Source organism: Impatiens glandulifera, chromosome 2 (genome assembly GCF_907164915.1).
Source record: "Impatiens glandulifera chromosome 2, dImpGla2.1, whole genome shotgun sequence".
Taxonomy (NCBI): Eukaryota; Viridiplantae; Streptophyta; class Magnoliopsida; order Ericales; family Balsaminaceae; genus Impatiens; species Impatiens glandulifera.
This window is the reverse complement of record NC_061863.1, coordinates 50,931,146-50,942,165: the sequence shown is the minus strand read 5'-3', so window position 1 is coordinate 50,942,165 and position 11,020 is coordinate 50,931,146. Positions and strand designations below refer to the sequence as shown.

Genomic DNA, 11,020 nt, shown 5'->3' with positions numbered 1-11,020 from the left:
TTATATAAGCGCCAAAGAAAGAGTGAAGAGAGAGAAAGAGAGATTTTTGCAGAGATGGCTCCCAAGACACCACGATCGACCAGGAACCCGGAATTGATCCGAGGAGTCGGAAAATTCTCACGTTCAAAGATGTACCACAAGAGAGGACTTTGGGCCATCAAAGCTAAGAACGGCGGATCATTCCCTCAACACGAGAAGAAACCCGTCGAAGTCGAGCCTTCCGTGAAGCCACCCAAGTTCTATCCCGCTGACGATGTCAAAAAGCCCATCGTTAACAAGCGTAAACCCAAACCCACCAAGCTCAGGTGCGATTAATGGATTCAATTTATAGTCATTTTCAGTCTTCTTAATGAATGTGATGAGCAGATCTATTGATAGGATTATCCTGCGTATTCAATGCGGTTGCTGATTCATGAACTTTTTATTTTTCTATCTTTCTACAGAGCGAGTATTACTCCTGGGACTGTCTTGATTGTTTTGGCTGGAAGGTTCAAGGGGAAGAGAGTTGTGTTTCTAAAGCAGCTAACTTCTGGTCTACTTCTTGTTACCGGTGAGGATCTATCTTTTATTTCAATTAAATTTTACTAGATTTGAGCATATGGGTTATTGCAATTGTATTGATTACATTAGATATCACATGTTGAGTTCCCATGGATTATTATGTATTTTATTACTTGGTTGATATAGGACCATTCAAGATCAATGGTGTTCCTCTGAGACGTGTGAATCAGGCTTATGTGATTGGTACCTCAACCAAGGTTGACATTACTGGAGTAAATGTTGAAAAGTTTGATGACAAGTACTTTGGAAAGAAGACTGAGAAGAAGAAGAAAAAGGCAGAAGGAGAGTTCTTTGAAGAAGAAAAAGAAGTATGTTTCTTTCTTTATATTGTAATTCTAATATAATGACTTGTACTTCTTTGCTAATGTTTTTGTTTAATGACTGAATTGCAGGAGAAGAATGTCATTTCACAGGAAAAGAAGGATGATCAGAAATCCGTAGATGCAGCTCTTCTACAAACTATTGAAGAAGTTGCTGATTTGAAGGCATATTTGGCATCTAGATTCTCACTCAAGGAAGGCATGAAACCCCATGAACTTGTCTTTTAAATTGTAAGTTAACAATGAGGCCTAGTAGGACAACTGTTATCTTTGGCTTTTGTGTTGATTTGAACACTAGCAGATTGGTTTTGGAAGTTTTGTTATTAAAGATTATGTTAAGTTATTTTTTTTTCCTATGTTGTAATTGGAATATACTTTGGGTCCTCTAATGAGATTTTCAATGGTTCAACATCAATTTGCTATTGTTTTGCTTGCTCTATCTGTGAAAATGACCATCTCCAAGTTTGATTTGGTAGTAGAATAAACTTTAGATGATTAAGAATTATGTTAGAATTCTTAAAATGAGTTATATTCCTTGCAAATGATGTCAATTTGAAAAAAAAGGATAAAATGTAAGGAGAGAGAAGATTGAGAAATTTTGTTACTTTTTTGGCTAATCAAATTGCGCAATATCATTTTCATGAGAATTTTATTTTTGTCAAATAGAGTCAAATCTTTAGTTCAATTTACTACCTTCAAAATTAATGTTATGTTGATCATAATTCAAACCTGAGTGACTAAGATTATTATGAATGTTGTTTAAGTACTGTGTTAGACAGTCCCATACTGTTCTATTATTCTATTAGCCGGTCTGTATAACAACAAGAGGAGCAAGAGCTTTTGCTATTTTCAATTAATGAATCATGGTCCGGAATCAGCGCTACTATCAAATATCAATACCCTATCACTTATGTTCAATTTCTCATCAACAGAAAATTGAACATATATATATATATATATATATATATATATATATATATATATATATATATATATATATATATATATATGAGAAATGATACATATCTCTTATCAAATTGCGACTCGCACAGCGAAATGACCTCGCCCTTATACAAAAGGGACCTTGTAGTTATACAAAAGGGACTTCGCCGGCTCAAAGTTCTCTTTGTATAACAGCGATGTCCCTTTTGTATAACAGTCAAGTCTCTTTTGTATAAGGCGAGGTCCCCTTCGCTGTGCGAGTCGCGATTCCAGAGTAGAGATATGTATCATTTCTCTCCCTTTATATATTTTAACGTATTAACTTATGTTGAACATATCTTGAATAGGGGTAAGAAAATAACTATAATATATATTGAAAATAGCGTACTGCAATTTGATTGATAACGAAATTATTGGTACTTTACAATAAAATGAGATTTTTAAAATTTTTAAAATAAATAAATTTAATATTAATTTCCTTAAACATAATTTTTAAAAATTAAATCAAAATATAATTATCTTATAATATCACTCAGAATTATATTCAATCTCTGCTCATTCTATTTTACAACATATGAAATTAAATTAATTTTAATATAAAATAAATTTAATTTTTAAAAATAGACCTAATAAAGTTTAATATGTTGTAAAATTCATCTCAAATACATAACACGAACTCGAAAGTATTATTCTTATTATTAAACTTGAATTATATTATTAATTTATAAAAAAGAATTGCGGTACAAATGTGATTAAAATTTGGATCTCACTATCTGGCATCTACTTTAATCAAATTTCGGTTAGTTTCTAAAATTATTAAATTTAAAAATAAAAACAAATTATATATGTTTTTAAGTTAATATAATTTTTAGGTATTAAAGGTATAATACTAATACCGTACCAAAATTAAGGTTTATCGAAATTAAAGTAAGGTAAATATATGAATTTTTTTATACCGAAATTTTTCGGGTAATGTATAAAGTATGAATAAATGATTAAGATATTTACCCTTTGCTCATGTTCCAATATCCAACCAAACTTTTTCAGTCTGGACAATTAGGAGATACCATCAACATCTCATTACAATCACATTAAGGACATAACTTTCAGCCAAACTGTGAAGATCTCATCCATCACCTTAGAGGAGGCTTATGGTCTTTGATTTGAAAGACTTGCTAACCTTTGAGGATCTTGAAAGAACATGTATTAAAGTAGGTGAAAAAAGAAACCCAAAAAAGAAGAAGCCAGGCGCTGATTGGCTTGCTCTTTTTTCTAAAAGTCTTAGTGCTGGTAGGGGCAATTTGTCTTCAAAGGCTCAATCATTCATTCGAGTAAAAATGTGCATGAAAATCTGGAAGACTTGATTGTGCTACAGGAATAATTCATGTACATCAAACTTGTAATATTTGGGATTTGTTCCAGCAAGAAGCATGATGTGGAATATATTAAAAATTGTATATAATCCACCGGACACATATATGGCAAACCAGATCCTCAAACAATTAATTAAATGAAATCAAGTATAAAAACACCAAGAAAATATATAACAATATTCAGATAAGTAAAAGTATGCACTCTTTTGCCCATTTGAGCATGAATAGATAAAAATAAAAGCTCAGGGTCCCATGAATATCAGCAATCATATGCAAAACCAAGATAGATCAATAAAGTCAGGTTTCTCATCTAATGTTTTATCATTACTAAAATGTCACAAACAAAAAAACAAAAACAGAGAAATCATTCACCTTCAAAAAAATTAAAAAAAGGGAACCAACAAGGCAACAAGCTTAGCTTACTAATTCAGTATTTGTTCCTCAATAGTATGCTTTTCTGGGATTGTTCTGCAAAATAAACAATTAAAAATTTGTGTTATGCATAAAAGAAAGTTTGCAATTGGCAGATGGCAACAAGTTAAATTACATACCAGGGGGTTGGGCCTGTGTTTATAACCAAGCATCATCCTTTTTTTATACTGTTCATATATATCATCTTCAGGCACCACTTCTCCAGGTTGGCTAGCTCCAACACCCAAATTGTTCAGTTTAACATCACCTGCCATTATTGGATTTGCAATTCCACTCCTAGAGCTCCCTAGACCCTCTCCTGCATACCCCATTATTGGATTTGCAATCCCATCCATTCAGAATTTACTCAGAAAGTTAAGTAAATAGTTTAAGTTACCTTCTTTCCAACCCATCTTTGATAGGAGTTTATGGCCAACATTATCTGACTGGATTTTTGCCTTCTCTACAGCTTCTCTGGTCGCTTTCTGTGCAGCTGCATCATTGCACGAAGCCATAAATTTCTCAAGCTCTTCTTGTGGGATATAGTCACCCATATGGTGTCCCTTTTTCTCAGAACTTCCTCCTGCCACATACACACACATTCAGGGAACTTGGTCATCAGAAAGAAGAAAAAACAACAACTCTCCTTCTGAGAGAAGACACTAACTAACCTTGAATAGAAGCAGGGGGAGGCATTTCATCCTTTGATTGTTTCGGCGGTCTTCTCTTCTCCTCTCGTGCAGCTTTCTTCATGTAGAATTCCATTATTGCCAATGAATCTGTGTTTTCCGATGATTCACCTAGATTATGAAATAACACATACAATTGAAATATAAATCAATGTTATTAAAGAAATGCAAACACACAGAAAAGATGAAAGGAAGCTCAGTTACCAAATTGTCCTGCTGATGCCATACAACCTCGTTTTTCCTCAGACTCGTACAATGCCGAGGTAGGAATTTGATAATTTGGCTGATGGCGATGTGACTTCTGAGAAATACTCTTTGAATTAATAGTACCTGAACCACCTGCAAGGGTATAAAAGGTATTAAAGGCACTGAAAAATATGTTCAAGAATCCAACCAAAAACTCAGAAGTAAGCACGAACATATAAGACATTAACTAATTGATAGAAAAATTTCACAAAGGGTCAGCAATAATCAAGAACATCATAATATTCCTTTAGAGGTCATATCTACCATAACTGTTAAGACTAAAAGATAGACGAAGAAATTAGAACAGGTTTTGCATAAACTACTTTGTGGTGTTTGGGAATCCTTGGTCTGAGACGAGGCTTTCTCTTCTTCTCTAAGCCGGTATTCATAATACTTGTAATCAGCGCAGCTTTCATCAAATAAAAAACTGAAAATGGAAGATAAAGAACAATAAAAACAAGAAAACTTCAACAAAATAAATAAATCCTCAAGTAAAATGTCACATACTAGAATGGGGTGTCCCCAGGATTCTTTTGACGAGTAACATTCTCAAACTGCCTGCCATGTTTGGCCACAAAAATTGCCAAGTTATCTGCCGCTTTCTTCACTCCAGGATCACTTGGAGAGCGTGGTGCTGCATTTCACTTAAAGAATTGATTAATACCTAAAGCATGAAGTAAGGAATGCAAATTCTTCTTCTAGCAGATGTTCCACATTTTCCAAGTCATTAATGAACCATTTCTTTCCACAATTGTCAATAGAGATTTAAGACATAAGCTGCATTTATGAGAAATACTCAAGAATGGATCCTTGAAGAAAGTTATAGTGTTGGACATGTTTATGAAAATCCTTGAAGCAAATAAATAGTATGTACGTACTGCAAATGCAAGACAACTTTTTACAAACTGTGGAAGAAAATTAACTGTGAAAAAAACAAAATTTGGATGACTTATTCTAGAAAGGTCACCAAATAAGATTAGAAGGAAAATCATCAACAACTGAACCAGATGAATAGATGCATATATTAAAGTAATTACCAACATCAGGTTGTTTTGGTAATTTCCTAGTGCTGTCGGGTTCTCCCAACTTCTGCCGTTTTGTTGGACCGTTATCAGATGGACTGCCTGCTTCTTTTTCTTCTTCATCATCATCATCTTCACTCAACTTTATAGAGGGTGCCATAAGCTTGGACTTCGGTTTCAGGCTGAATGCAAATTTACCTCCTGTAGAAACTGAAACTGGGGTGTCCTTTCGAGAGTCTTTAGGTTTGAATCCAAAGCTTGTTTTGTTGATGACAGGTTTGGGAGTTGAGGTCTGTGGTACAGTTGGATAAGACCTAGACTCTGGTAATGGATCACCTTTCTCTTGTTGGAGCTGTTTGAATCTCTCCATAAAGGAACCATCATTAACAAACAGGGCATTCTTTTTTCCTTTCTCCATGAGGAAAGAATCAGGTATGTTTCTAGCTGTTTATAGGAACCCACTTCTACAAACAAGCTCACATGATATATTTAGATAACAGAATAAAGGACTGAGTATTATATTTTCTAAAAACAACTCAGTTAATTGATAGAAACCTGCCTGTGTACCAAAAGATCTTGGATAAGAACCAAGTGTAACTAAACAAGTTACACAAACTTGTGTTAGGGATAATACTTATTAGATATAACAAAATTGATGACTACTTCAGTAACAAGTAATAAATGAAAACAAAAACACACACACACACATTATAAGCAAAATAGGAACAAGTTTAACTGAATCAGACATACAGCTACTTGGTCATACAAAGAAAAGACCATGGATTATCTATGATCGGTTATCAAGATTGGAGCCACTAACTATGTATGCTTTCAGATTTCAAGTGTATTGTATAGCAAAGGCTTCCCAACTATGCCTACACACATCAGAGATCTTAATAGTGCATGTCAGAGGCCTAAGTTGAAATACCCAAACGATGGGAGACAAAAGTAGTGATGAATAACGAACAATTTCATCGCTTCTTGGTCTCTTTTTTATGCAAGGATGGTTAAAACAGAATCATGATTGATATTGTCAATTGTCATGTTCTCCAAGGCTTAAGACTAGTGTCAATTTATGATGGTATGTATCAGTGTATCACGCCTAAATGGAAACTTAGCCTCGAGATAAGAAATGTTCAAAACCGAGCAAACTGAAAAGAGATGCACACAGGAAAGAAATCAATTTTAAAATAAAAACAGCACAAAGTGCCAATTTTTTTGGTAATACTTGTTCCAACATTCAGCTGATTATTGACATAAACATCCTGAAATAAAATCTAGGACACCCAAGAAAATTTTCATTTTGTAAATCAACTGGAACGAAACAAAACAGTTTATTTGAAAGGTAAGTTCTCAATCCTGCATCTGCCATTCGGAATCAGGTTCCTAGCGACCAAAACCGAACAGCAATTGCAGGGCTTTGCTACAATTTCTACCAAATAAACTATAGATCATAGCTGTTGTGAGATACTAATCTAATACAAAAATCAGAGAGTCCGATGAACCCTAGATTCATTAATAACTTTTCTTTTACATCATAAATTGATATAGTGACGTTTCATACCTGATGCTTCTTCGATTAAGAATAATAAAGATAGATCGATAGTTTCTCTTTCAAAAAAAATCCTTTAAGTTGAAAAACAAAGATTAGAGAAGAAGAAATTTATACGGAAAAGCATGAACATCAAAAATTGGTTTCAGTTTTTATTTGCATATAGAAATTTATATTTTGGTAAATATAATAATTTTTTTATTATTTAAAATATTATATATATTATTGTCATATGGTTCTTTTTTAAATATAATTTAATAAAAAATAAATTATAATAAAATATTATTTAATTCATATATTTATACTCAGATATTTTTAATTTATTACAGAAATACTAAAATAAATTTATTTTTTTAAATATTTAATATTTTTGTTTTTTATATAAATAACCACTACATAAACAATTGGAAAAAAGCTCATTTAGACGTATGTACTTGTACAACTAGCTCACTTAGACGTATGTACTAATAAAAGGTCATTTAAACATATGTACTATCAAAAATTAGCTCATTTAGCCTCTTTTAATAACCATGGTTAACTTTTATTTTAAATTTATATATTTATTAATTAAATATTAATATATTTTCTCTCTCTTTCTTTTTCATTAATTAAACTAGGTAATTTATTTTATTCTTAAATTTTTTATTATTTTAATATTAATTTCTCTTTTATATTTCATCTTTTTTTATTAGTTTTTATTTCTCATATTTCTTAAATTCTCATTTTTTTAAAAAAATTTAACAACTTATTTATGAATTTTATGTTTTACTGTAATATTTTTTTTGAAGGGTTTTTTCTTATTTAATTTAATATAATAAAAATGAAAAGGGTTTTTTTTTTATTTAGTTTAATATAAATAAAAATAAAATTAATAATTTTTTATTTAATTTTTATTCACGACTTATATTAGTAGTAAATGAATTGTTTTGTCTAATATTTGATTATTACTCTTTTGGTGTTTGATGAATAAGTTTTTATTATTATCCAATTCTTAATTCTTAATTAATTTATTTTTGTGCTGAAGAATTTTTATTTTTATAAGAATTTTCATTGTTTTATTCAATTATTGGGATAAAAAAATTTAAAATAATTAATAATTAATGTAAATATAAAAAAAAATATAAAAAAGATGAAGAAATATAGAGTTAAAATAATTAATGATGAAGGTTCATATATATAAAATAAAAATAATCAATCATAAATACTCATATAGAAATAATAAAAAAATTATAAAAAAGAAAAAAATAAAGAATTCAAATAAATGAAATAATAAATGAAAAGGAAAGAGAGAGAAAATATATTAATATTTAATAAAAGTTAACTATGGTTATTAAAAGAGGCTAAATGAGCCAATTTTTGATAGTACGTATATTTAAATGACCTTTTATTAGTACATACGTTTAAATGAGCTAGTTGTACAAGTACATACGTCTAAGTGAGCTTTTTTCCTAAACAATTTATAAGTCTATCTTTCGTTAATTTTTATTTCATTTAAAATATATGTAAACTTAATTTAATAATTATTTTTTAAAACAAAAGTTCTAATTTATATTAAACTATTTTATAACATTATTTATTTTTCTTTAAATCTTACGACATATTTATTTCTTAAAATAAAGTTTTTAATTTAAAATTTATAGTTGTTTTTAACCAAATTTATATTAAACAATCATTTTTCTAAATTAATTTTTTATTTACTTTTTTTTAATAATTTTCTAAATTTATATTAATTTTTTTAATTATTTTTAATTTTATAATCAAATTTTTATAAATTAAAAATTAATTATGAGTTAATATATATAATAATTATAATAAATAAGATAAATTAATATGTTTTAAATATTTAATATTAATATATATATATATATATGAAATAGATGATAAGTAATATATGTGTAATTTATAAAATTTATTCATTTATATAATTAAACTTTTTAAATTTTATATAAATAGTTAATCAAATTAATTAAATCATTTTCTTATTAATATTTAATATAATAATAAATAAATTTAATAAAGTTTTTTAATAACAATTAATCAATATTTATTTATTATGAAAATATATTATAATAAAAATAACATTTTAAATTAATATAATATATTTTTTAAATATCTTATATTAATCAATAAATTTATTTTATTTTATATTAAACTTATTTATTTCAAAATAATAATATAACAATTTTTATAAAAAATAATATTAAAATAACATTTTAAACTAATCAAACATATATTCTAAAATATAATAATTTTTTAAATATATTATTTTAAAATATTGTTTTAAATATTTATGTTGATAAATGATATATTTTATAATATAAAGATTTAAAATAAATTATACTTTTATTTTTTTATTATATAAGTTATTAAAATTAAAATTTGATTCTATTATTATTTTGTATTAAAAATTAGTTTAGATTTTTTTTTTTAAATTTATAATTACAAACATATATTTAGTAGAATATATATAATTATTAATTAATAGAAAATTTAACAAAAAATTAATAATATTATTTTTTATTTTAATAACTATAATTAAACGAAAACAAAATAATACTTAATTTAAAATATTTTTAATTTAAAATTTTAAAAATATATATTAAATTTTAATTATTTTAAATTAATATATTATAATATATAATAAAATTATATTATAAAAATAATATTAAATAATATATATTTTATTATTTATATAATGAATTAGTTTAATATATTTGTTTTATTAATAGTTTAAAATTTTAGTAATAAAGATTTTTTTAAATAATATAATTAGATTAATATATATTTATTTTATTAATATTTTTAATGTTTTGTAAATATTAAATAAGTTTTATAAAAAAAAAATTATCTTATTATTTGAAATATAAGTGTTTTTGAAAAATAACAGATAATTCCATTATATCTTTATTATTATTATTTATTTATTTTTTATCTTTTTACACTTAACTTATATTAATATTTATTTATATATATTTAAATATTTAATAAAATGTATTTATTAAAAAAATATAAAAATTTTTTATTTTAGTATAATAATTTTATATGTTTTAAATATAAAATTAATTATTTAATTAAAGATATATTATAATTTTATATATATTTTTAAAAATTTTAAATTATAAAAAAATAAAATATGAAATATATTGATTTCAAAAAAAAAAAAATTTTCAAAATTTAATATATTATTTTTTAAAATTATATTTAGTTACATTATAATTATAAACTTTATAATTTAGTATTTTTTTTATCTTATGAAAACAAGAAGAAAGAATGTGAATTTTAAATAACGCAGTTAGTTTTTTAAAAAAACATTTAATTAGTACGGTATCTTTATTAAAAATAAAAATAATTATTATATAATAAATTATTTAACAAATAAATTAATAATACTCTTAATTAATAATTGTAATAATTATAATTAAATTAAAAAATATATATTTAATTTAAATTATTTTAAATTATTAATTCTAGAATATAATAAAATTATATTTTAAATAATTAATATTAAATAAAATAAATATTTTATTATTTATATAATTAATTAGTTTAATATATTTGATTTATTATTACTTTTAAATTTAATTGATAAAAATAATAAATTTAAATAATATAATAAATTTAATATATTTGTTTTATTACTATTTTTCAAATTTTTGTAAATTTAAAATACTCTTTTATTTTTTAATTATTTAATTATTTAAATTTTAATAATTTATTATTTATTATTTTAAGATATATATATATATTATTTTACATATATAATATTTTGATATATTATTTAATATTTTATAATTAATTATATATAAATATAAACTAATAATATTTTTACATAATATAACAAAAAAATATTTATTATAAAATATATTAATATTATTTTATTATAAAAACTTTTACTTTAAGAAAT

General features: G+C 25.6%; 2 protein-coding genes across 3 annotated transcripts; one reads left to right on the top strand and one right to left on the bottom strand.

Annotated features, from left to right (window-relative positions):
- On the top strand, window positions 1-1,296 carry LOC124925495 (60S ribosomal protein L6-like). The gene is made up of 4 exons (XM_047465508.1): window positions 1-305; window positions 444-550; window positions 688-869; window positions 954-1,296. Exons 1-4 carry the CDS (start codon window positions 55-57, stop codon window positions 1,107-1,109), a joined length of 696 nt encoding a protein of 231 aa, XP_047321464.1. The 5' UTR covers window positions 1-54; the 3' UTR covers window positions 1,110-1,296.
- A 2,150-nt stretch (window positions 1,297-3,446) lies between these two features.
- Window positions 3,447-6,115, bottom strand: LOC124926099 (SURP and G-patch domain-containing protein 1-like protein). 2 transcript variants are annotated; one of them, XM_047466264.1, is made up of 8 exons: window positions 5,580-6,115; window positions 5,050-5,176; window positions 4,863-4,969; window positions 4,501-4,635; window positions 4,279-4,407; window positions 4,005-4,190; window positions 3,748-3,926; window positions 3,447-3,664 (listed from the first exon to the last, which is right to left on the bottom strand). In XM_047466264.1, the coding sequence occupies exons 1-8, from the start codon at window positions 5,980-5,982 to the stop codon at window positions 3,638-3,640; spliced, it is 1,293 nt and encodes a 430-aa protein (XP_047322220.1). In that variant the 5' UTR covers window positions 5,983-6,115; the 3' UTR covers window positions 3,447-3,637. The 2 variants fall into 2 exon arrangements, with proteins under 2 accessions (XP_047322220.1, XP_047322221.1); XM_047466265.1 differs by having other exon boundaries at window positions 4,866-4,969.
- Window positions 6,116-11,020: the final 4,905 nt, after the last annotated feature.